General features: G+C 57.4%; 1 protein-coding gene and 1 long non-coding RNA gene across 5 annotated transcripts; one reads left to right on the forward strand and one right to left on the reverse strand.

The window, feature by feature from the left end:
* Nucleotides 1-1,476: 1,476 nt before the first annotated feature.
* On the reverse strand, nucleotides 1,477-2,237 carry LOC131384332 (uncharacterized). Its single transcript, XR_009215067.1, has 2 exons — nucleotides 1,939-2,237; nucleotides 1,477-1,766 (listed from the first exon to the last, which is right to left on the reverse strand). It is a non-coding gene; the product is annotated as an uncharacterized LOC131384332 (long non-coding RNA).
* Nucleotides 2,238-3,250: 1,013 nt separating this feature from the next.
* On the forward strand, nucleotides 3,251-25,215 carry MLLT6 (MLLT6, PHD finger containing). Of its 4 annotated transcripts, none has more exons than XM_032163419.2 (20): nucleotides 3,251-3,759; nucleotides 4,967-5,046; nucleotides 5,507-5,561; nucleotides 5,784-5,893; nucleotides 7,187-7,290; nucleotides 7,499-7,592; nucleotides 9,864-10,031; nucleotides 10,707-10,805; nucleotides 13,622-13,760; nucleotides 14,380-14,994; nucleotides 15,447-15,628; nucleotides 15,860-15,968; nucleotides 17,533-17,599; nucleotides 17,768-17,913; nucleotides 18,390-18,587; nucleotides 18,677-18,765; nucleotides 19,895-20,244; nucleotides 20,683-20,773; nucleotides 22,598-22,954; nucleotides 23,538-25,215. In XM_032163419.2, exons 1-20 carry the CDS (start codon nucleotides 3,651-3,653, stop codon nucleotides 23,577-23,579), a joined length of 3,204 nt encoding a protein of 1,067 aa, XP_032019310.1. In that variant the 5' UTR covers nucleotides 3,251-3,650; the 3' UTR covers nucleotides 23,580-25,215. The 4 variants fall into 4 exon arrangements, with proteins under 4 accessions (XP_032019310.1, XP_032019309.1, XP_032019308.1 ...); XM_032163418.2 differs by having other exon boundaries at nucleotides 9,867-10,031; nucleotides 13,622-13,838; XM_032163417.2 differs by having other exon boundaries at nucleotides 3,252-3,759; nucleotides 13,622-13,838.
* The last annotated feature ends 205 nt before the right edge of the window (nucleotides 25,216-25,420 follow it).

The raw sequence follows: 25,420 nt of genomic DNA on the forward strand, positions 1-25,420 counted from the left end.
CAGAAGGTCAGAAGCTTTGCTTTTGGGGGAGAAAACGGTGTGCAAACGAGACGCGAAGGAAACGCAAACCCTCGGGCGTCGGCGCAGCCTCTTCCCCGAGCCCGGGTCTGTCTAATGGCCCAAAGGGAGAGGTCGCACCCCCGACCCCTGGCACCTGCGAAACCAAGCGCCTAGTCGGCTGGCAGAAACGAAACCTCAACGCCCTCCAGCCTCCCCCGCTTGGTTCCCGGAACTGGCGAGCCAGGCTTCGCGGAAACTTGCCCGGCGGCAGCCGCCTCGGGCCCCGGGACCGCCCTGACCGCAGCCCGCAGCTCCGAGCCGGGAGGTGCGGGCCGGCGCGGTCGGGCCCGAGCAGCAGCGCGACGCGCGCTTCCGCCCCGCTCGGCTCCGGCGGCGGCCGCGGCGGCCCCACAATCCCCTTCTGGCTCCGGGGACGGGCGGGGCGGGGCGAGCGGGCGGAAATAATTTTCTGTTTGGTCGTCTCTGCCCCAGTCCCTTCGCCGCGGGACGCGCGAGACGGGAGAAGGTGCGGGAAGCGGGAAGCAGGAGCGGGAGCGCGCGGCTCTGGCACGCATAGGGCGGCGGAGAGGGCACGAGCAGGGATTGAGCACCTACTGTGTGCCTTCACGCTTTACAAAAGGATTTTCGTTCGGTGTTCACTACAGCCCCTGCCCGGGGGTACTGATGCCCCATTTACAGAGGGACAAGCCGGATTTCGGAGAGGTGAAGTCACTCGCCGAAAGTCGCACTGCCAGGGTCTGCGTGACACCCCAAAGCAGTGTTCAGTTACTCCCGGGAGAGCGCGATGAACTTGAACCACTTGTTGGCTGGTTCCTGCTCTTGCTCGTTTTTTACGGATCGGCACATAGTGGGCGCTCAGGAAAATATATGTTGGAAGCTTGAGATTGAACTTGACAGCTCGACTCTGAGTACCCGCCACGAATCCAGCCCAGCCCGCGGGGCACCGGGTTTCTCCAGACCTCGCAGGGAACATTTGCGGATGGGCTGGTAGAGGAGGCTCGGACATCCCAGCTCCGCACCCGCACTCGACCAACGCGTGGTAGCGGAACCCCTGTCGTAGCGAGGCACAGACTGGATTCAAGTCCCGACTCTGCCGATTTCAGGCTGAGTGACTTTGGGCGAGTCACTTTTTCCCATCGAAACCTCAGTTGCTCCATCCACAAAATGGGAGATATGAACACCCACCCTAAAAGGGTGTGGGGAGGATTAAACGAAACAACGTTCCCAAAACGCTAAACTTACAAGTGTTGTCTCCCGTCCATCCCATAAACTTAGGCGACAAACCCGGCGCAGGGTGACCTGAGACAAAGGCTTCCCGGCCCCTATCTCCAGGTCGTCCACCCCTGGGGCGTAGGCACCTTTTAGTGAGCCCTGTCCGGCGAAACCCGAAACTGCGGCCACCTTGGCAGCGGTGGGCCCCAAAAGGAAATATTCAAATATTCTGAAACTCGTACATGATTTAGGACTGACATTTTTCTTGCAGTTTTATTCTTGCTAGTAAAGGTAATTCGTTAGAAACCCCTAAGTGCAGTTTCTCCTCTGTGTCTTGTTTAACTTTAACTGTTAGCGAAATTCACAAATTTGACCAAGGAATCGGAGCGCGGCCGTCCTCGCCGGGATTCCGGTTATCGCAATAATCTGGCTCTCGGCCCCTACCCCCAGGCACGGAGGTCGAAGAGGCGGGCTTCCCCTACACCGCCCTGTGTAGATGTAGCCTCTTCGTCCCGGCAGCCCTCCGAGATTCCCTGTGTCCACCGGAGCGAGGGGGGGTGTGGGGCTGCAGCCCAGAACTCAGCTTCCCGGACCTCCCCAAACTCCCGCCTCTCCGGGATTAAGGGAGTAAATCCCTGACGCCAAAGACCAGGTCAAGGACAAGTTCTCCCCCGCCCTACTCCCCCCTCCTGGGCGGGGATTCACCTCCCTTCCCGGATGAAAGGTAGTAAAGAGCCGACGGGGGGCCGCGGCGGGCTCCAGGCCCTTGATGTTCCGGTTGAACAGGTGCTGGTGAAAAGGAGGCGGACCCGGCGGAAGAGTCTGCCAGGGGGCAGTGCGCCGAAGGGGAGGCGGCCTCCTCCACCCCTAGTCCCCCGGCCCGTCTTCCCTTCTCCTCTCTGTTTGCCCCTCCCCCGCAGGAAGCGTTCCCGGCCGCGAGGTCTTTGAAGTGTCGTTGAAGCCCCCAGGGCTGCCTTCTCCCCTACGCCACCCGAACTCCCGCTGTGGGGGGCGGGTGACCTTTAGTCCCCACGAAAGTCTCCCCTTTAGGAAGTTTTTGGGGGTCAGATCTCACCTCCCCGCTTGCCCACACAGGTCTTGGGAAGAAGACTTTGGGCCGACGCCCCTCACTTCTCCCCCAGACCCAACTGCAGGGACTTTAGTTCTCTGGAGTGCTGCGTGTGAGTTACCTTGTGTGTCTGTGTGCGTGCCTAGAGGTCAAGTGTAACTGGTGTTCGTGAGCACCTCGTGGTTGCGGGTCTCTAACTCTCGTGGGTCTCTAAGCGCACCCGCGGGGCTGGAGCGGAGGTTCGTGTCTCTGGGAGGGTCAGTGGTGTGACTGAAGCTGGGAGATAGCTCGTGTCTGTGGGTGCCTCTGTGTGTGTCTCTGGGGCTCTGAGTCCCTGTGCGTGCGTGTGTGTCTGTGAACCCGACAGGAAGCTCCCCGAGGGCAGGAATATGTTTTGCTCTCTACTCGATCCCAGCGACTGGCAACGGGCGTTTAATAAATATCTGTTGAATGAACAAATGTCTGCGTGTGAGAGCGTCTACCCTCCAGAGTGGCCTCTGAGGAAACGGCCCGAGGGCGGCCATCCAAAAAGACCCCCAGACACGGGGTGGGGCGGGGGCGAACGACCCGCGTCGCTCCCATTCCTCCTAGCACCCCTTTCCCCGGTATCCACTCCCAAGTTTCCCTGGGGCTGAAGAATCCACCCAGAGACGAAGACTTGGCGGAGGGGGCTGGAGGCTCGGGGACCCGGGGCCCGAGACGGGAGGGCGGGCAGAGGGAGGGCTCGTGAGCGACGACCCAGAGCCGTAAAACGAAAAAGAAAGCAGGCAAAGCAGCACGGAGCGAAAGAGCGAAAAGCTCCCTACCAAGCCAGGCTTTGTTCCCTGAACCTAAGACTTTACCCGGCGGCTGGCGGCGGGCGGGCCGGGAGCGAGCGAGCTAGCGGAGGCGCGCGGCCATGGCTGCCGCGGCCGGGCAGGGGGGCCGGGGGGGCGGCGCGTGAGCGGGTGGCGCGGGGCGGCGCGGGGCGGGCGGGCGCCCGCGATGTGCCACTCGGCGCCTCCCCCGCCGGGCCCGGGCTACGCGGCGGCGGGGCGGCCCTAGGAGCCGGGCGAGCGGCGCGGAGGGGGCGAGCCCGGCGTGCGAGTCTCATTGTTGTGGGGGGGGCCCGTCGGGGCATGAGGGCGAGAGCACGGCGGGGGGGGCGGCCAGACAGAGCGAGCGAGGAGGAGGAGGAGGAGGACGCGGAGGAGGAGGAAGGAGGAGGCAAAGAAAAGAAGCGGCGGCGGCGGAGGAAGAGGAGGAGGGGGCGAGGAGGCGCGCGGCCCCCCGCTCCCTCCCTCCCCCCTGACCCCCGACCCCCGCCGGCCGGCCCCCCGCCCCAGCCCCGGAGGGAGCTCATGGGAGTATGAAGGAGATGGTAGGAGGCTGCTGCGTATGTTCGGACGAGAGGGGCTGGGCCGAGAACCCGCTGGTCTACTGCGATGGGCACGCGTGCAGCGTGGCCGTCCACCAAGGTACGGGGGTGGCCCGCGTGGGGCGGCGGGACCCCGGGGGCGGCGTGCGCGGGGCGCCCCCGGCCGCGCCCTCCGGAGACCTCCTGGGGCTCGCGCGCCCCTCCCCCACCCCACCTGAAGGGAAGGGAGGCGTAGGGGGAGCTCCCCCCGCCCGGTCCTGGAAGACCGGGTCAGGCATTGTTTTCTTGCCTATTGTTCCAGTTCCGCGCCCCCCACCCTAAGTTGAGGGAGTTTGGGGAGAGTCTAGGGAGCAATGAGTGAACTCCCCGCGCCCCACACCGCGGGTGTCGGGGCTGCCCGGGGAATGTTTACCTGCGAGGTGTCCCCTCCCGCCCGGTTATTTTGGTCCCGGCTCCGGGAGGAAGAGGTCAAGGGGGGGCGTCATCCCCCCTCGCTTCCGGATAATGGGAGGAGCGGACTTGGAAAGGGAAGAGAAGGGTCCCAGGGGAGAAGGGACTCTTAAAATCCGCCAGGGAAGAGCTAAGGATAGGAGAGAGGTTGTGCAGGGGGCCGGAATCGAGAAGAGGGAGGCTTGGAGTTTCCCCCAGCAGCACATGGTTCGGGAGTTAACTCCTTGAGGAATCTTGCCGAGGGCGCAGGCTGGCATCTCCCGCCTGCCTGGCACAGGCAGCCGGGCCCCCCCTTCCTGGGACATCCCTGAATGCTGTGGCCCGGGGCTCTTCCCGCCACGCTCCTCTCGGTTCCCAGCACCGCACCTGCCCTCAGCCTTGACTTTTAACCTGACTCTGTGATACTTAGAGGTAGAAGATGAAGTCCCTAGACCCCCTACTTCTCCGCCTCGTCCCTCACTGGCCCTTTAAGAAATCCCCCCGCCCACAGCAACAAAACGTGTTTGACGGTCGTGACTGTTGTCCCCTCTGGTTTTCTCTATTCCTGATGCTGATGGCTGGTTCGGGGAAGCAGCTGGGAAACAAGTCCAGAAAGGGCGTGGGGGGAGGTTCTTCTAGAAGTTTAAGGTCAAAGACTCAGACTTCCCGCCCTGTTTGAAGTGCTTAATTGTGTGGTTGAAGGCTGGTGTTGTGCGGTTGGGCAGTCCTGCTGTTGAGTAACCCACCCCTAGACTGGGGAGCCGTCCCCACTGCTGGAACTGGCTCTAGTTCTTTGGAGTCACCGCCTTCCCCCAGTTACCCTGGGAAAAAGCCACTGGCTGACAGCTTTGCTCAGCGACTGTCCTCCCCACCCTCAGCTTGCTATGGCATCGTTCAGGTGCCAACGGGACCCTGGTTCTGCCGGAAATGTGAATCTCAGGAGCGAGCAGCCAGGGTGGTGAGTTCCAGACTGCCCCTCTCCACTCCCCGGCCCCTCCCACACACCTGAGCGTCTCCGGTTGAGCTAGGGTACTCTGAGGCCGAGGCCGAGGCTAGGGTGAGATTTAGCTCTGTCACACAGACTTCCTGTTTCCTGCACACCTACCTCCAACCCCATCTCTGCCTCACACTCATCCCTCCCTCTGCCCCATCTCAGGCATGGGGCTTTGGTTTTTGTCTGTTTGAACTTTTGTATTATGGGAAGTTTCCTACTCATATGAAAGTAGAGGGAAAACTATAATGAATCTCATGTCCTCTTCCTCATTTTCAAGTTACCAACTCACGGCCAATCCTGTTTCCACTGTAGCCCCATCCATCCACCCTAGAGCTTAGCATTTCAGCCTGGGACCCCTTGAATGTGTTCAGGGAGGGCCCAGCTCAGCAGATCCCCCAACCCCTGTGCACTCTTGCATTGGCAGAGGTGTGAGCTGTGCCCACACAAAGACGGGGCATTGAAGAGGACTGATAATGGAGGTGAGGCGGGCTCATCTGCTGAGGTCAGCAAGGCCCTCTGAGCATGGTCTGGGAAGGCAGGAATGAACTGGGTTGGGGTGGAGGCCGGGTTTCCTTTCCCTGGCTGGCGCTGGAATCTGATGGGAAGGCTGTGGAGGAGGGAACAGTCTGCAGCGTGGGGTCATGAGGGGTGGAGTCTCCGGCTTGGCATCTGCAGCTGAGGCCACCCCCACACTGCCCCAGGCTGGGCACACGTGGTGTGTGCCCTCTACATCCCCGAGGTGCAATTTGCCAACGTGCTCACCATGGAGCCCATCGTGCTGCAGTACGTGCCTCATGATCGCTTCAACAAGGTCAGCGGCCCCCCACCGTGTCCCCTACCAGTTCCCTCCCATCCATGGGTTCCTCCAACGCTCACTTCATCCAGTGTAATTTGATTCTGTCCAACCAGCACTGAAAGGGAACTTGGGAGGTGGGTAGGTAGCTACCAGTGAACCACCCTTCTATTGACAGACGCACTCATGCTCTGGCACTCAGGTGAAGTAGTAGGCTCCCCTGCAGTAGTTCTGCCAGAGGGTAGACCTTCGCAGGTATTTCATTCATTCATTCGCTGGACACATTTTATTAAGTGCCTACTATGTGCCAGACCTGGTGCAAGGTAGCTGGCACACGCTGTTCTGTGCTGATCAAGACAGGTGTGCTGCCCGCTCAATGGAACGCAAGTTCTTGCATGCGAAGACTATAAATATCAGTAAAAAGGCAAAGTAAATGCAATTTGTGATAAATGCTGTGAAGAAAATAAGACACTAAAATAAAGACCTGGTGGGGGCTTACTTTAGACAAGATGGTAAAGGAAGGAGATGTTTAGGCTGAGACTTGGGGCATGAGAAGGAGCCAGCTTCCCGGAGGGTGAGGGCCCCCAGGTTCCAGGCAGAAGAAAGCCTGGGCAGAGGTGCAGAGGTGGGTATAAGCTCCCTAGTGAGCAAGACAGACAAAGGCCTTGGCCTTTGAGAGCTCACCATCCAAGGACTGTGCTACCCAGCATGGTAGCCGTCGGCCACACGTGGCTACATAAATTAATCAAAATTAAAAGCAGGCCGGGTGTGGTGGCTCACACCTATAATCCCAGCACTTTGGGAGGCTGAGGGGGGTGGATCACCTGAGGTCAGGAGTTTGAGACCAGCCTGGCCAACATGATGAGACCCCATCTCTAGAAAAATACAAAAATTAGCTGGGCATGGTGGTGGGCACCTACAGTCCCAGCTACTCCGGAGGTTGAGGCAGGAGAATCCCTTGAACCCAGGAGGCAGAGGAGGTTGCAGTGAGCCAAGATCGTGCCACTGCACTCCAGCCTAGGCGACAGAGGGAGACTCCGTCTCAAATAATAAATAAACAAAAATTAAATACAATTTAGAATCTAGTTCCTCAGTCACACTAGCCGTAGTTCAAATGCTATAGCCCATGTGACTGGTGGCATTTGTCTTGGACAGCGCAGACCATAGAGCGTTTTCATCACTGCAGACAGTTGTGTGGGATAGCACTGATCTAAGACTGTAGAGAGCAAATGGAATGGAGGGGATGGCCTAAGGACCATCAGTAGGACAGGGGCTCCCTGGAGGACGGGACGATTGCGCTGTGTCCTGCAGACCTGTTACATCTGCGAGGAGCAGGGCCGGGAGAGCAAGGCGGCCTCGGGAGCCTGCATGACCTGTAACCGCCATGGATGTCGACAAGCTTTCCATGTCACCTGGTGAGACCCCTGTCCCACCCCCCACCCCCCAGGTTTGTCCTGGATGGCCACTGATCAGGCTCATCCTAGCTGCTGTCCCTTTGATGGTGGTGGCAATGCTTTCTTTGGATGGTCTTGGCTTCGCCTCAGCAGAGGGCCAGGAGGGTGGGAGGAAGGTGGCTCATCTGATCTGTGGCCTCAGCTGTCTCAGGCTGCCCTCTCTGGTTAGTGCCCAAATGGCAGGCTTGCTGTGTGAGGAAGAAGTGCTGGAGGTGGACAATGTCAAGTACTGCGGCTACTGCAAATACCACTTCAGCAAGATGGTGAGTCCCGGCGGCCAGCACATGAGTGGGTCAGTCAGCTGTGGTGAGATGGTTAGAGGGCATGGGCTCTGGGCCAGGCCAGTGCCTGGTGCTAGGAGGACAGAGAGGGAAAGAACCCAGTCCCTGCCCAAGAGGAGCTCTTCATTCGATGAGGAATAAAGTACAGCTTCAGGTGTGTGGATCAGAGCTGGACCAAGCAGTCTGTCCCAAAAGACAAAGCTCAGACCCTGCCTGTCAGAGTCTAGGAGGCTTCAAGGAAGAGGTAGCATTTAAGCTGAGTGGAGGTGGAAATCAAAATAAGAGCCAACATTTGTGTGGGAGGCAGCATTTACTATGCCTCTGCCTTAGGACAAAGTTCCTGCCATGTGTTACTTTGTGTGGTTCCCCCACCAACCCTAAGAACTAGGTGTGCTATATTTTCCGCATTTTACAGATGAGTAAACCAAGGCTCACTGAGGTCATATAACTTACCTTGCAGCTGGTAGATGGGATTTAGAACGGGCAGCCTAATTTGAAAACTCCTCAGGAGCCTGCCAAACAGAGAAACGAGTCCCAGGCAGAGGGACTAGCATGGACAAAGTCCTGAGAGGAGGAAGGGCATGGGTGAGCGGCGGGAGAATGGGGTGTTTGGTGGGGAAGAGACAGGAGATGAAGTGAGAAAACAGGGCCCGAGCTGGGATTGCTTCTGCCCCAGGCTTCAGGGGTCCAGGGGGAGGCTGGAAAGGGTGCTACTCTGTGTCTGTGTTTGTGGAGAGACTTGTGTGTCCCAGAAGCTGTGAGGTATTTTGGAGCAGTTGGCTGCAGCTTGGATCTACCCCCGAGCCACAGGCTTGTCAGGCCTGTAAGCGGGAGAGTAACATGATCAGATTTGTTTTTTAGGAAGATTACCCTGGCAGCCGCTGTGAGGCTAGATCAGAAGGGCTGAGGCTGGTGGCCGGGAGACAGCTGCGAGAAGGGGGATGGAGGGGTGAGGCTGGATGCTAAAACCATTTCTAGGGAGACTTGCCTAATCGTGGGAGTGGCTGAGAAGTAGGAGTTGGGGGTGACATTTAGGATCTAGGCTCTAGACACTGGGTAAATGGAGCTTGAATACCTGGGGGTGCCATGAACAAGGGGTACAGCTGGCTTCTGTAGGGGGAACACATGTCCTGATTTGCCCCAGACAGTCCCAGTTTATACCTGTTGCCCGGTGTAATTATTAATAGTTCCCCTGTTTCATTTTTGAAAGTGTCCAGGTTTGGATCACAAGTTACATGGTCACCTTGGTTTCAGGGTTTGATGATAACTTAGGACAAGGTAGTGAGCTTGGTTTGGTTTGCAGGAGGCGCCATGTGGAGACATTTAGATTTGGTGGATGTCAGACTCCTGGGCAGGGTGTAGTGGCAGCTCCAGGCTTATAAGGCTGGGGCTGTAATCCCAGGTTGTCCACAAGGAGAGATCAGGTGGGCCACGAAAGAGGGGGCCTTGCAGGGTGTGGGGCTCTGCAGGTAGGAGCTGTGTCCAACACTGGGGAGCTGCCCACTGGTCAGATAAGGCCTGAAATTAGCCCTTGGGTTTGGCAGTTGGGAGGTAGCTGGTGACCTTAGAGGGAGCAGCTATAACCCCGGGGAGGGTGGAGCCATCAGGCTGGGTCTGTAGTGAAGGGGATGGGGGAGGCAGGCCCTGGCTGGGAGGAGACACAGCATGTGGGTTGTTTGGGTTGTGTTGATGTTTAACTTCCCCCCTTTCTTCAAGTTAAGGGCAGCATATCCTTTGGGACAGGAGCAACCACTGTGTTTGGTGGAGGGGAGGGGCCAGGAAAAAGGAGAAGGGGGTGATAGCTGAGCCAAGTGTCTGGAGGGAGGATTGGATATGGAGTGCAGGGGAGCACGCGCTCCCCATGAGGGTCCCCTGCATGCCCTCTGCTCCAGGGAAGGAGGTAGAAACGGGCCGTGGCTCAGTCAGCCAAGAGGGCACCATGGAGAGAATGAAAGACCCGGGCCCCAGTCTCACCTCCAAGTGGGCCTTGCTGGGGCCCAGTCGAATCCTTGCCTCTTCTGGGCCTCAGCGGTTGACTCTGCACATTGGGCGAGCCAGCTGGAACCCTCTAGGATTTTCAGGCTGGGGAACGCCCTTCTGCTGAGCAGAGCATCATAGAGGACATGAGGTCCTCTTAGTGACAGATGGGGCACATGGGGCTGACCCCCAGGATCAGGATCCTCTAACCTTCTGGAAGCGTTCCCTGAGCCCGTGAGAGGAGGGTTTGCGATTTCTCTCAAATCTCTCCCCCAGAAGACATCCCGGCACAGCAGCGGGGGAGGCGGAGGAGGCGCTGGAGGAGGAGGCGGCAGCATGGGGGGAGGTGGCAGTGGTTTCATCTCTGGGAGGAGAAGCCGGTCAGCGTCACCATCTACGCAGCAGGAGAAGCACCCCACCCACCACGAGAGGGGCCAGAAGAAGGTAGAAGCGCTCTCCCACCTGCCATCACTCCCACACGGGGACTCGGAGATTCACAAACATGGCTCAAGAAGCCATCGTGAGGTGCCCTTAAGGTCTTGGCCCTGCCTTCTTCCTTCCTCTGAGGCCACTGAGGGCAGGAGGGGGCTGAAGTGAAACCGGGTGGGTGAGGTGGGAGCTTGGCTTCCCTGTGGCTGTGTTAGTGGTTCCTCTGGGTCCTCCCCATGACATCAGTGTCCCCTAAGCCCTAGACACATGGCTCTGCACGTTGCACACGTCTCCGCAGTCCAGCCATGTGCCACCTAGTTTGTAAGTGCTCATGCCTGCGTTCCCTCGCGCCACATAGCACAGCGTGCCCTGCTCCTGTCCCCCTGTGCAGCTGTGTCCCAGGTGGACACGCTTGCAGGTGTGTGTGTTCACGCGCGTGGTGCTCTGTAGCACTGGTGTGATAATGGGACAGGCTATTTTTAGCAGGCGGGGCCGGGGGAAGGGCTGTTGGCTCTCAGGAACTTGCCTGAATCGCTCCTGCCCAGCCCATTATCCAGCCCTCCTCAGGGAGAGATGGTGCCCACAAAACCCCATCCCTGAGAGGGTGTCAGCTCCCCATACCCACATGTCATGTTTATCCTTGCCCAGACAGCCCCCCAGCACAATATCTAGTCACCTCTCCCTCTCCAGAGTCGAAAGGACAAAGAACGCCTTAAGCAGAAGCACAAGAAGCGGCCTGAGTCGCCCCCCAGCATCCTCACCCCGCCCGTGGTCCCCACTGCTGACAAGGTACTGCTGCCTACCTTCAGGAGGGATGGTGCGTGGGTCTGGGGTGGCAGAGGGAGGTGGGGGCGAGAGGTTGGTGAGCCAGGGACCTGGGCACCCTCCCCACAGCTTCAAGGTAATGCCACTCCCCTCCCACCCCATACCCTCTACTCCCTCTTCCAGCCTAGAAGGGGCCACCAATCACTGACCAACCATGGGATTAGAGGTTTGGGGTGCTGACTGCCAGATACTCCCATCTGCCTCTGTCCAGAGGGCCTCAGCCCTGGGCTCTTGTCTGCAGAGAGTGGGGGATGGCACTCAGGCCTGCTCTCCAAGTTCTAGGGCCTGTGTCCCCAGAGATCAGTAGAGGACATCCCCTCCGCCCCATCAGGAGGACACCCAAAGCTTGTCACCCAACCCAAATCCCACTCCGTGCAGGTTGGAGGGGCTGAAAGTTCTGACCAAGGTGGCATGAGGGGCAGTCCCCTGGACAGTATCCCGAAACTCCCACTCATCCCACCGTTCCCATCAGGGCATGGTATGTCAGGCCTGTCTCCAGAAATGGGCAACATCTGGATGAGCCATAGGCAGGCCCTACCCTAGGCCAGGGAATTACTAATCCAAGCTGGAACAGCCCTCCCTGCTCCCTACAACCTGCCCTCCCCATGGAAGGAGAACCTGGGAGGGTGGGGGGAGATAGAGAAACTGCTCCCTCCTGTCACCATTATTGCCCATTCACCTCCACCCCACCTCAGACAGTTGGCAGAGCTCTGGGCACCTTAGCAGGAGGCTCAGGTATCAGGTTTCCAGGGTGATGTTGCTGTGGCAGCTGCCCCAGTAAACCTCTCCCCTGCTTCCCAGGGCTCACCTGGAGAGCTTGTCATTCATGCCCTCTGACCTTTCCAGGGGCCTGCGGGCAGGTGGCAAGAAATGGCCAGGGATCTGGGAGTTTTTCCAGTAACTGGATGCCCCTTGGACATGCCAGAGAACTCTGCCCATCCCCCTCCACTCGCCCCAGCACTTCGGCTACCCTTCCCCCCAGCCTGCCTCTTCCCTTACTCTCAGAACCACATCTGGCTCCCTTCAGAACTCCAGCTGTTGAAAAGAACAAAGAGGAAGACAGAGACCAGGACTCCGCCCGGGAGGGGCAGTGCAGGGTGGCTCTCGTTTCCGGTCCAGTCTCCATTCAGCATTTATCTGTTCAGCACGATTAACTGCATACCTGGTCGCTACTAGGAGGAAAAGGGCCTTCCCTGGCAGCAGCCTGAAGCACGAACGAACTCACGGCATGCCAGGCTGTGTTCTAGAACCAGGAGATGGAAGGCATATGGAGATTAGTTCATTTAATACTCAAAATAATCCAATTAGGTTGGAAATTTACGAACCCCATTTAATATATGAAGATGATGGGGCACAGGGAGGTTAAGTAATTTGCCTAAAAGCACACAGCTAGTAAAGTGGTAGAGCTGAGATTCCAATGCAGTCTGGCTTGAAGGCTTGTGCTCTTCACCTGCCCACAGCACTGTCTCTGCAGCTGCTGCCATCGGACGTCTCATCATTTATTGACCCTATACCATGTATCTGGCATCATGCTGCATCCAACTCACCACATATGCATAGTGCTCCCCGTAAAGACACTGACAGTCATCGAGGTTGAGACTTTGCACAGTATAACATGGCGGTGAGGCCAGGCATGGTGGCTCATGCCTGTAGTCCCAGCACTTTGGGAGTCCGAGGCAGGTGGATCACCTGAGGTCAGGAGTTCGAGATCAGCCTGACCAACATGGTGAAACCCTGCCTCTACTGAAAATACACAAAATTAGCCGGGTGTGGTGGCTGGTGCCTGTAATCCCAGCTACTTGGGAGGCTGAGGCAGGAGAATCACTTTAACCCGGGAGGTGATTGAAGGTTGAAGGTTGCAGCAAGCCAAGATTGCACCATTGCACTCCAGTCTGTGCAACAAGAGTGAAACTCTGTCCAAAAATAAATTAAGAAAAAAAACATGGCGGCGAAGGATAGAGTCCACCAGGCTCATACCTTGCTCTGCCGGACTTAGAGCCCACACTCCTTCAGCCACCACCCTGCCGCTCTCTGGTTTCTGGTGCCTCAGACGGGACAGAACATTTCAGTGCAGAGTGGCAGCTGTTGACATGTGGTCATGTGTGCACAGTTCTCTGGAAATAAGGGGACAGAATGTCTTGTTCCACCTGAGGTATTTAGGGAGGCTTCAGGGAAGAGGGACTTCTAAGCTGGATTTTAAAGGATGAGAAATTTCCCAGGAAGAGTAAGGATAGGCTCTCCTGGCCAACGCTTAGTGTGTGCAATCTCAGGTTGTCTAGGAAGAGCATGCGGTGGTCAGAGAATGGGTGGAAAGCCAGGGGGCTGAAGTTTGGAGTAGTAGCTGGAGGGCTCCAGGATGGCACCAGAGAAGCCCATTCTCCTGTGGGTCCTCTTCTCTGCCTCGCCACTTCCAGCATAGGTCCAGCCTTCTTAGGCACCTTAAGTATTCAATGAATGAATGGACCAATGAGTAAATCTCTTCAGACTCGGACTGTTTTCATCTCCCTCTTGGCTTCCATCTTCCCTGCCTAAGGTGAAAGACAGACACCTTGTGTTCAGTGAATTCCCCTCTCTGCCTTACACCCAGGAGTGCCACAGCTGCCTCCCCATATCCGTGGTCTAGGAGTTCCCGGCCACTCGCTTCCCGGAAGTCCTTCACGAAACTAGCTGTGGGCTCTCCCAGTTGAGCGAGGTCCTGTGCCCTCTTGCTTCACTCCCACATCAGGATCAGCACAGGCCCAGGCAGCTGGTGTTGAACCTTCCTCTCTCCTCTCCTTCAGGTCTCCTCCTCGGCTTCCTCTTCCTCCCACCACGAGGCCAGCACGCAGGAGACCTCTGAGAGCAGCAGGGACTCAAAGGGGAAAAAGTCTTCCAGCCATAGCCTGAGTCATAAAGGGAAGAAACTGAGCAGTGGGAAAGGTGTGAGCAGTTTTACCTCCGCTTCCTCCTCTTCCTCCTCCTCTTCCTCCTCCTCTGGGGGGCCCTTCCAGCCTGCAGGTGAGTGTGGGCATCCGGGAGGAAGCTGGGAGCAGGGACAGCCTTTTGTCCTGAGCTTTTCTGGCAAGGGACTTTGCATATTGGTTTTGCATCTCATTTACTTCTACATTGGTTCAGGATAAAGATGGGGAATCCCCTCCTCTCCAAACCTGCCCCTAAACCTTTCCTTCTTGAACCAGAACTCTCCTCCTCTCCCCTTCAGGGGCCACCGCACCAACCTCATAACAGTATTCCTTATCCCCTACATTTGTGCTGCAAGGTACAATTTTTCAAGCACCGCTGTTAACATTATCTCCTATAATCGCTGCAGTCATCTGTTGAGGCCAGTAGGGTGCGAGTTACTCTCCCCCATTTTATTACAAGTGGGAAAGCTGGAGGGGTCGGGGGTACTCATCCCAGGACACAGACTGTGGCAGAGCTGAGACAGGAAATCAGGCATCCCCATTCGTGGACGAGAGCTCTCTCCCGCCAGTACACGCGGGAGTGGGAGGGAGTGCGGGGATCTGGGGTCCAGCTGTAACCGTTTTCCCTTTGTGCACAGTCTCGTCCCTGCAGAGCTCCCCTGACTTCTCTGCATTCCCCAAGCTGGAGCAGCCAGAGGAGGACAAGTACTCCAAGCCCACAGCCCCTGCCCCTTCAGCCCCTCCTTCTCCCTCAGCCCCCGAGCCCCCCAAAGCTGACCTTTTTGAGCAGAAGGTGGTCTTCTCTGGCTTTGGGCCCATCATGCGCTTCTCCACCACCACCTCCAGTTCAGGCCGGGCCCGGGCGCCCTCCCCTGGGGACTATAAGTCTCCCCACGTCACGGGGTCTGGGGCCTCGGCAGGCACCCACAAACGGATGCCCGCACTGAGTGCCACCCCTGTGCCTGCTGATGAGACCCCTGAGACAGGCCTGAAGGAGAAGAAGCACAAAGCCAGCAAGAGGAGCCGCCACGGGCCAGGCCGTCCCAAGGGCAGCCGGAACAAGGAGGGCACTGGGGGCCCAGCTGCCCCATCTTTGCCCAGTGCCCAGCTGGCTGGCTTTACCGCCACTGCTGCCTCACCCTTCTCTGGAGGTTCCCTGGTCAGCTCCGGCCTGGGAGGTCTGGCCTCCCGAAACTTTGGGCCTTCTGGGAGCTTGCCCAGCCTGAGCCTGGAGTCCCCCTTACTAGGGGCAGGTTAGTGACCCCTGGGGACAGAGGGCATTTCAGGGCCCAGACAGTCTAGTGAGGAACAGAGCTTACACACGCACTTAGAAGGAAATGGGATGGATACCGCTCCAAAAGATAGAGCACAGAGGAGACGGTTACCTGCAGGACATCCCCCTCTGCATGCCTGGAGTGGAAAGGATTGGGGGCAGATTGTCAGAAGGTTTTACCAAGTTTTGGGAGGGAGATTAGAAAAGCTAGGAAATCCCTAGCCCTCGGCAGGGCAGTTTAACAAGCAGGCGCAGCAAGCAGATGTCACCCAGGCAGGAAGTGACATCTTTGCAAAAAGAGGGTTAGACTGGGGCATGTAGCCAGATCCCGGGGAGCACTCGAGCTGGGGAGGGGCTGTGACAGCCACCTGGCTGAGCAGGAGTCTGGGATGGAGGGTAACCGCGTGCTTCCCTCTGTCCTTGTGCCTGCAGGCATCTACACCAGTAATAAGGACCCCATCTCCCACAGTGGCGGGATGCTGCGGGCTGTCTGCAGCACCCCTCTCTCCTCCAGCCTCCTGGGGCCCCCAGGGACCTCGGCCCTGCCCCGCCTCAGCCGCTCCCCATTCACCAGCACCCTCCCCTCCTCCTCTGCTTCTATCTCCACCACTCAGGTGAGACCTGACTCCTGGGCTCCTCCTTCCCTGGGCAGGTTGGGGACAGACTGACAGAGGACCCCAGCCTTCCATGGGAATTGGAGCAACTGTGCTGAGTTGCCATCAGACCTCCCTCCGGGCTCTGGTCCCCTCTGCTCCCCAGTACACCCAGCACCCTGCACCCCGGTACACACAGTTGTGCCCTAGATCCAGGAATAACCGCCAGGGGATTCTACCTCCCTCCCTTAGGTGTTTTCTCTGGCTGGCTCTACCTTTAGCCTCCCTTCTACCCACATCTTTGGAACCCCCATGGGTGCCGTTAACCCCCTCCTCGCCCAAGCTGAGAGCAGCCACACAGGTATGTGAATATCTGACCCCCTCTCCCCTTTCTTCCCAAAGGTCTGATACCCATCACCTGCATGTGACCCCAGAAAGAATGGGAGAGCTTTCTGGCTGCCCCCTCCCTCTGGCCATTGCCCTCCCTGCAAAAACAAACAGGCCGGGTGTGGTGGCTCACGCCTGTAATCCCAGCACTTTGGGAGGCCGAGGCGGATGGATCACCTGAGATCAGGAGTTCGAGACCAGCCTGGCCAACATGGTGAAACACCGTCTCTACTAAAAATACAAAAATTAGCTGGACGTGGTGGTGGGCGCCTGTAATCCCAGCTACTCCTGCCGAGGCAGGAGAATTGCTTGAACCTGGGAGGCGGAGGATGCAGCGAGCCGAGATCGCTCCATTGCACTCCAGCCTGGGCGATAAGAGCAAAACTCCGCCTCAAAACAAACAAAATCCCAGCGCGGTAGCTCCCGCCTGTAATCCCAGCTACTCAGGAGACTAGCCTGGGCAACGTAGGGAGAACCTGTCTCTTAAAAAAAAAAAAAAAATCCACACACAGCAAACCAGGGTACACTTTCACGTTAGAACCCAGCGGGAAGGCAGGGCAGGGCAGTTACTGCTCCGTCTCACAGAAGAAAAAGGCAGAGATGGAAGACTTGCTCAAGGCAGGAAATGGCAGACCCAAAGCTCAGATTCTGTTCTCCTGACTCCAAGCCCAGTGTTTTCACCGGTGTAGCGTGCTCCCCCTTGGCTTCGTAGTGTGTCCTTGGGATCAGCGCTTACGGAGATCCCAACCTCTCCGGGTATTTACGAGTTAAGGGGGCGGGTCACAAGCTCCCCGCCCTCTCCCTGGAGAGTCAGCCCAGCCCCAGAAAGCTGATTGGTGCGGGGAGACCACCTGTCAGGCTGGGAGGCGGGGCCTACAGCCAGGCTGACGACTCAGGTAAGCCTTAAAGGGGACAAATATGATTCCACGTTTAAGAACGACAGAGTAGGGTGATATATTTGTTAAAACTCAGATCAGGATTCTGTGGCCCAAGGAAGAGTTTTAGTTTTGCCTCCTGATTAGGGATCTGATGAATGTAAAAAGTCATACAGAGCTAATTATGATAATAGCTGCAGTCATTAAGGGCTTGCTACATGCCAGCTAAACCCTTCAGGTAAACACTTCACATTTATTACCTTCTTTTAATCTTAATAACAGTCACTTCAGAGAGGCTGGTTAGGAGCCCAAGGTCACAAAAGTTGATGTCAGGTTTAAGTTCAATCCAGGTCTGTCTTGACCTCAAATTTCTATAACTCTGAATATCCCAGGAAAGGAACTGGGTGGTGGATCTGAAAGAAGCCAGACAGTGGAGCCTTCAGCCCAGAGGAGGAAGAGAGCAGATGCCCGGGGTTTGCCTCCCACGGGCAGGGTTTCCGAGCCAGGGCCCTCAGCGATGGCCTTGAACTGCCAATCTGGGGTTGGGGATTCCTGGGGAAAGGGGTCTGCAGTGAGGTCCCAATCCCATATCCACCTCGGGGGCGGGGACCCTGAGGCAGCGACCAGTCCTCCACGCTGATCCCAGCCTTTCCTTCTTCCAAGAGCCAGACCTGGAGGACTGCAGCTTCCGGTGTCGGGGGACCTCCCCTCAGGAGAGTCTGTCTTCCATGTGAGGGAAGGGGCAGCTTGGAGGGAGGAGCTGGGGGTAGGAGGGACACCTGAGGGAGGAGGGACGGAGAGACCGGCGCCGGGCTGAAACCCCTGGGGGATACGGGGGAAGGGCCAGAGGAGCCTGGAGTGGTCGGGTCGACTGAACCCAGGTTCCCTCTGGCCGCAGGTCCCCTATCAGCAGCCTCCCCGCACTCTTCGACCAGACAGCCTCTGCGCCCTGTGGGGGCGGCCAGTTAGACCCGGCGGCCCCAGGGACGACTAACATGGAGCAGCTCCTGGAGAAGCAGGGCGACGGGGAGGCCGGCGTCAACAGTGAGGAGGGGTGGCGCCGGTCGGGACGCCTGCCCTAGGGCCCCAACAATCACCTTTCTCCCCGAGGTCCCCAAGCTTCTTTAAGGTTCCGCCCCTAGGCCCCGCCCCAGCCTTGACTCTCGGCCACCCCGGGCCTCACCTCCCACCCCTGCCGGGCCACGCTACCGGCCCTAGTCCCTCTGCGCCCCACCTTTGGCCCTCGTGGCCTCCGGGCCCCGACCTTACCAAACCGCAACTTCCACCCTTCTCTCCTGACCCCTGTGGCCTCGACCCCAGCCTCAGGCTCCGCCCCAGGGCTTTACACCTGTGGCTCCCCAAGTCCCGCCTCTCTTCTCAGAGCTCACCTGTGTCCCTCCTTAGGATGGCGCCTCCTTTTTAAGGGCTGAGCCCGGGCTCCCCTCCAGGCCCCGCCCCCAGGCCCCTGGCCCCGCCTCCGCCCCTTCGCCCCGCCCTCAGGTTCCTCGCTCTCTCCGCAGTCGTGGAGATGCTGAAGGCGCTGCACGCGCTGCAGAAGGAGAACCAGCGGCTGCAAGAGCAGATCCTGAGCCTGACGGCCAAAAAGGAGCGGCTGCAGATTCTCAACGTGCAGCTCTCTGTGCCCTTCCCTGCCCTGCCTGCTGCCCTGCCTGCCGCCAACGGCCCTGTCCCTGGGCCCTATGGCCTGCCTCCCCAAGGTGAGGGGATCCCGCCCAGCCCGAGAGAGAGGCCCCTGCCCTGAAGTCCGGACTGGCCCTGACTGCAGCCTGTGACATCCCTCCCACAGCCGGCAGCAGCGACTCCTTGAGCACCAGCAAGAGCCCTCCGGGAAAGAGCAGCCTCGGCCTGGACAACTCGCTGTCCACTTCTTCTGAGGTGGGCGCTGCAAGGAGCGGGGCAGGAAGGAGGGGGAGACTCAAGGCTCTCCTGGTCCCATCTCTTCCCCGCAGCTATTGGAGGCTGGGCAGTGAAGTGACTGACTGAGCAATTGATTGATCCATTCAGTCCTCCCTTAATCAAGTAATATTTATGAGGTGCTCACTTAGTGCCAGGCATTGGCTAAGCAATCAGTGAGCAAAACCGGCACAGCGCTGCTTCTGAAGATAGGCTACCCCAAGCAAAGAAGGAGTCATTACAAACTGGGAGACATGTTAGGGTGGAGAGAAATTGAGGGCTGTGAGAGAGAACGGGGGAGGGCTGCTTCTGTGGATAGAAAGTGGTTAGGGTAAGGCCTCTTTGAGAAGTATTTGTGAAGGGTTTATTATAGCGCCTCACACAAAATAATTCCTGTGTAATTGGTGGCGGTTGGAATAGCAGTTGCTATTGTGTTGTGGTTATTACTGGAATCCAACAAACTGGGTTCTTGTTCTCTCTCTGCCATTTATTAACTGTGTGACTTGGGCAGTAATAATCATAATAATAACCAGCATTAATTGCACACTTGCCCTTTGTTATGCCCTATGCTAAGATTTTTTAAAGCATTCATTTAGTCTTCAAAGTAAGCCTATGGAATAGGTATTACTATTACCCCCCAGCTTCTGAGTGAGTAAACTAAGACAGGTTGAACCCAAGGTCACCCAAGCCATTGGATTGTGGACCTAGGATTTGAACCTGAGCCTTTCACTTCAGCTGTAGTGCTTTTGCCTGCAGAGTTACTTAACCTATGCAAAAATCAATGGCTTCACCCATAAAATGAGAATAGCAAGATAGCACAGGTCAAGCCCTCAGCCCAGGATCTGGTTCACCAGATGGTCACCACCATCATCATTGTCCATTATTAAATGAGGATGACGAGGAGCGCTGGGCTCCCAGGAAGGGGTCAGGAAACATGATTCGTGAAGATAATTTGGATTTTTAGCCCTCATCCCTGGACCTTGCTTCTTCCAGGGTGCCTGGGGGTGAAGTGGGGGTTGCTGTGCTCTGTGAGAATGCTGGTGGGTGCTGGGCCAGGGGCCAGAAAAGTCATGCTGGCCCTCTGACCCCTCCCTTCCCCCTCCCTCCCCAGGACCCACACTCAGGCTGCCCGAGCCGCAGCAGCTCGTCGCTGTCCTTCCACAGCACGCCCCCACCGCTGCCCCTGCTCCAGCAGAGCCCTGCCACTCTGCCTCTGGCCCTGCCTGGGGCCCCTGCCCCACTCCCGCCCCAGCCGCAGAACGGGTTGGGCCGGGCACCCGGGGCAGCGGGGCTGGGGGCCATGCCCATGGCTGAGGGGCTGTTGGGGGGGCTGGCAGGCAGTGGGGGCCTGCCCCTCAATGGGCTCCTTGGGGGGTTGAATGGGGCCGCTGCCCCCAACCCCGCAAGCTTGAGCCAGGCTGGCGGGGCCCCCACGCTGCAGCTGCCAGGCTGTCTCAACAGGTGAGGGAGAGCTCAGCCCTGGGAAGGGGAACAGGGTGGGGGGGCTGGCTCTGGGAAGGGAGGGATTTTCCCCAAAACACCCACAATCCCTAAAAGGAAAAATGGCCTCTGATCTCACAGGGTATATAATCCTAGTCACCTCTTGGCCTCTAGGGACTCCACAGACTGTTAGACATGTGTGTCCTCTGGACGGTAGCTCCCCAGGGACAAAAGAATTGTTGACTTCCTGTCCTACACTCTAGGATTTCCTTCTGGGACAGTTCTTCTAAATCAGACCTGTATCACTCCTGCTGCACCCTATGAGCACAGTGCTCTAAGATCGCACATCCCTGCCTTGCTTCCCCTGGGTCTGAAGGAGTCTGGGATTGGGAGCAGGAGTGTTTCCCTGGCCCTCCCCCATGGTCTGTGTGTTGTCACCCCCCCCCGCCCCCACCTTAGCCTTACGGAGCAGCAGAGACATCTCCTTCAGCAGCAAGAGCAGCAGCTCCAGCAACTCCAGCAGCTCCTGGCCTCCCCGCAGCTGACCCCGGTAATGCCCCTCCCTTCCCTGCCTCAGGGGCCCCTTGGTCTGCCTGGAAGGGCTCATCTCAGAGGATCAGGGCCAGCCAGAAGAGGGCAGGAGCAGACAGAGGGAGGGGAAGCTCCAGGCTGGGCCTGTGGGCCTGGGGCTGGGCCCTGTGGAGCATCCATGGGAGGTAAGGGGGATAAGATCATGCCCAGGGTCCCCTGGGCATTGAGAAAGGGCTGCTGTAATAGCCCCAGGTCGCATCCTGGTGAGAGACTCTGGAGGGCAGCAAGTCCTCAGTTATTGAGCATTTCAGTCCCAGCCCCAGAGGCATTCAGGGGAAACTCCAGGGTCTAAGCGGCTGAGCAGGTGACACCACCCTCAACCACAGCAGCTTCTTTGGGTCTGTCTCCTGTCGGGTCAGCTGAAACTACCTTTGGAGAAAAGGAGTTTTACTTTTTAAAAATAGGGAAGCAGCCGGGCGTGGTGGCTCAGGTCTGTAATCCAGGCACGGGAGACTGAGGCAGGCAGATCGCTTGAGCTCAGGAGTTCGAGATCAGCCTGGGCAACTTGGCGAAACCGAGTCTCTACAAAAAATTAGCTGGGCGTGGTGGTGCACGCCTGTAGTCCCAGCTACTCGGGAGGCTGAGGAGGAGAATCTCTTGAACCCGGGAGGTGGAGGCTGCAGTGAGCTGAGATGGCGCCAATACACTCCAGCCTGGGTGACAGAATGAGACCCTGTCTCAAAAACAAAACAGGGAGTTGAAAAAATAAGAAAAATAAACATTTTCATATAAAGAAATATTAGACAGGAAACCAATTCAGCTGGCTGCCTGTAGGGACCAGATGGAGCAGGAGGAGTCAGTTCTTAAGGTAAACTTTGATATATTATTTTGGTTTCTGGGACATTAAGAATGCTTTGCCTATTCAAAGCAAAATAAATGACTCTTAAATGATAGAAGCAAACAAAACAAAAGAGAAAGGGAATTGAAAACTTTTTTTTTTCTTTTTTGAGACAGAGTTTCATTCTTGTTGCCCAGGCTGGAGTGCAATGGCATGATCTTAGCTCACTGCAACCTCCGCCTCCCGGGTTCAAGGGATTCTCTTGCCTCAGCCTCCCAAGTAGCTGGGATTACAGGCACATGCCACCATGCCCAGCTAATTTTTGTATCTTTAGTAGAGATGGGGTTTCACCATGTTGGCCAGGCTGGTCTCGAACTCCTGACCTCAAGTGATCCACCAGCCTCAGCCTCCCAAAGTGCTGGGATTACAGGCGTGAGCCACCACGTCTGGCGAATTGAAAACTAACTCCATCTCTACTAAAAATACAAAAATTAGCCAGATGTTGTGGCAGGCCCCTGTAATCCAGCTACCTGGGAGGCTGAGGCAGGAGAATCACTTGAACCCAGGAGGTGGAGGTTGCAGTCAGCCAATATCGCACCACTGTACTCCAGCCTAGGTGACAGAGCAAGACTCCGTCTCACAAAAAAAAAAAAGAAAAGAAAAGAAAACTATTGACCTAGTTTAGTGTTTTTCAACTTGGGGGCGTCTGTGGTTGTCTTAGGAGCTGAGGGGTGATTCTGTGGGCAGGGCCAGAGATAGTAAATACCCTGCTTTTGGCCGGCAGTGCTGCAGCTGGCAAATACCAATGGCGTGCAACCATTTTCTTGTGTAGATGGGGAGACCGAGGCTAAGTGGGAAATTCGAGACAGTACCTTGACTGTCTCACAGGCCTCTTGCCTCCTGGTTCCAGTGTGATGGGGTGGGGCCTGGCCAGGCAGGGCAGGCAGGCAGCAGGGAAGAGACCCCCAGGACTGTTGGCCAACAAGCAGTCTGCCCCACTTGCAGGAACACCAGACTGTTGTCTACCAGATGATCCAGCAGATCCAGCAGAAACGGGAGCTGCAGCGCCTGCAGATGGCTGGGGGCTCCCAGCTGCCCATGGCCAGCCTGCTGGCAGGAAGCTCCACCCCGCTGCTGTCTGCGGGCACCCCTGGCCTGCTGCCCACAGCGTCTGCTCCACCCCTGCTGCCCGCCGGAGCCCTAGTGGCTCCCTCGCTTGGCAACAACACAAGTCTCATGGCCGCAGCAGCTGCAGCTGCAGCAGTGGCAGCAGCAGGCGGACCTCCAGTCCTCACTGCCCAGACCAACCCCTTCCTCAGCCTGTCGGGAGCAGACGGCAGTGGCGGTGGCCCCAAAGGAGGGGTGAGTAAGGGGCCCGGGGCCTTCCTGCCTCCCCTCTGAGGGATAGGTAGAGATGGATTGTCAGAAGGCTTTATCATCAGGTACCTCAGCAGGGGGAAGGAAGCAACCCCTAGGTCAGTAAAGTGCCCTGCCTCAGACCCCAGGGCCTCTGCTTGCACATGGGTGCCCTCCTGCAGGGCCAAGAAAGATCCGATCTGAGCATGGGCTCAGAGGAAAAGGACCAATTAGAAAACAGCCTTCCTCGGGGAGGACCAATTAGAAAAAGCCATTTTGTTTCTGAGCCGACCAATTAGAAAAAGATGACCCTCTGGGTAGGCCAGTGTCAGAAAGGCCCTCTCTCCCTCTCCTGAGGGCACACAGCCTTAGCTCCCACATGCCCACGCAACCCGGTGCTCTTCTGCAGGGTGGTTTCACACCCCTGCGCATCGGCCCTGGTGCGCACCCCTCAGAGCCCAGGCCAGGGGCTTCCATTGGCCCCGTTTCAGCACCCCACAGCAGCTTTCTTGGTCCAGGAAGCTGTTCTTATCTGGGGTTTAGGACCTGACACTTCCCACATCCCCGGCCTCCCTCCCTCTCTTTCCAGACCGTTGACAAAGGAGCCTCAGCCAACCAGGAAAAAGGCTAAATCCACCCTCACCCCTCCTGACCCCCCAAGTGGAGGGAACAGATCCTGGCCTGAGGGGTCCTAGCCTGGAGCAGGCACCTGCGCCCAGACCCTGGAGAGCCTTGACCCAGAGCCTGTGCTGAGGTCCAGGAGGTGTGGGGAGCTCCTGGTGTTGAGGACTGAGACTGAGAGGGGAGCCCTCTCCATCTGGCCCCCTTCCCTTTACGCACTGTCCGCTTTGTGAGGCTCAGAGGAAGGACAGTCTGCAAGCCAGCCTAGGAGGTCCACCTCCAGCAAATGTTTTGGAGGTCCCCCCCGAGAGCAGAGTGGGCCATGGCAGAAGTAGGGGGTTGGTTGGACCTGTCACATGAAATGGATCAGCACTTGAATGGGGAGAAGTGGAGGGAGAGGCCCTGGGCCTGTCCCTGCGGGGAAATCTTTTATGGAAGAAGGGCTGGACCCACTTTACCTGCAGTTTCTTCCCAGCTCGGGCAGATGGCAGAAGGGACCCCTTGGACTTTTTCTCGCCATCCCTCCCCCCAGCGCAGGGGCACAAGCTGAGCTTGTAAAAGCCCACAGATGTCGGGGGCTGGAGAAGGGGCAGGAGAGCATCACACTCAGCCCCAGCCTCCTCAACCTTTTGGGGCCCCGTGATGGGGAGGAGAGGGCAGGTGCAGGGAGGCTCCGGCTTTCCTTGGTGCCCCGCCCTTTGTTTGCACTATTGGACTTAGGAGTGCCGAGGGTGGGGAGATGGAGCTGCCCGACTCAGTGTGTGAGTGTATGTGTGCGTGCATGTGTGTGTGGTGTGTGTGTATGTGTCTGTCTTCCTGTCTCTCTCCCCCTGGACCCAGGGCAGCCAAGGGCAAGGATAGGCGCAGTGGTCAGATGAAGCAGCGCCAGAGAGGGGACCTCCCAGCTCTTATTTGTACCCTCCTCACCTCACCAACTTTGGTCCCTCTCTGGGGGCATGAATGGTTAACAAACACCAGAGCAGTACTCCAATATTGGAGAGTTACTGGGGGCACAGGGCTTTGAATCAGGGTAATATCCTGCCTTCCCTACCCTGACTCCACATGGTCTCAGGGCCCCCTTAGGGCCCCCTACCCCACTGATAGCTTCCTCCTCCTTCTCTGGCACAAGGGGAGCCCCAGGGCTTGGGGGAGGGGGTAAGGTGGGGGGAAACGCCACTGCTTTTAGCAAAAGCCTCCCTCCCAGAATTAGCCAGCTTGCCTCCTGCACCCCACCCCCACCAACCAGGGGAGCCACTAAGCTAACAACTGTCCCCTCACCCACCAGCTATTTCCCCAGGGTAGAGTGGGCAATTCTCACCTTCAAAGAGTCCCCGCCTGCCCAGGCCTTTGGCACAGAGGCTGAGTGGACAGTCAGGAGAGAGGCAAGAGGCAAGGCGAAGCCTGTGTCCCTGTTTCAGTTGCACTGGGGTTGGAGCCCAGGGTAGGGGTTTCCAGCTTCCCCAGGTTCCGGCCTTGTCAGTCTCTTTGCATGTGTGGATTTTTCTGTGTGTGTTTCTGTTTGGGTTTTTGTTGTTGCGTTTTTTTTTTTTTTTTAATAAAGAAAAGAAGATGTGTATATTTTTGGCAACGACAGAAACGTAGTGCAGATATATTTTTGCCTGTGCTGCTCAACTGTTTTTTTTTTTCTGATACTGAAAATAATATTAATATTCCTGTTGATAAGACTTTGTAAGATGTTAGGGAGCTGATAATGGAGGGGGGTGGGAATCCTTCAAAGGCAATTTCTTAGGCACTTGCAAGGGCTTGGGGGAGGGGGAGGCAGTTGTGATGACCTCAGAAATACTTTTTATTAATGCTAAATATGTTAGAAAGAAATAATAGAATTCAGCA

Source organism: Hylobates moloch, unplaced genomic scaffold, assembly GCF_009828535.3.
Source record: "Hylobates moloch isolate HMO894 unplaced genomic scaffold, HMol_V3 SCAFFOLD_10, whole genome shotgun sequence".
NCBI classification, from domain to species: Eukaryota; Metazoa; Chordata; class Mammalia; order Primates; family Hylobatidae; genus Hylobates; species Hylobates moloch.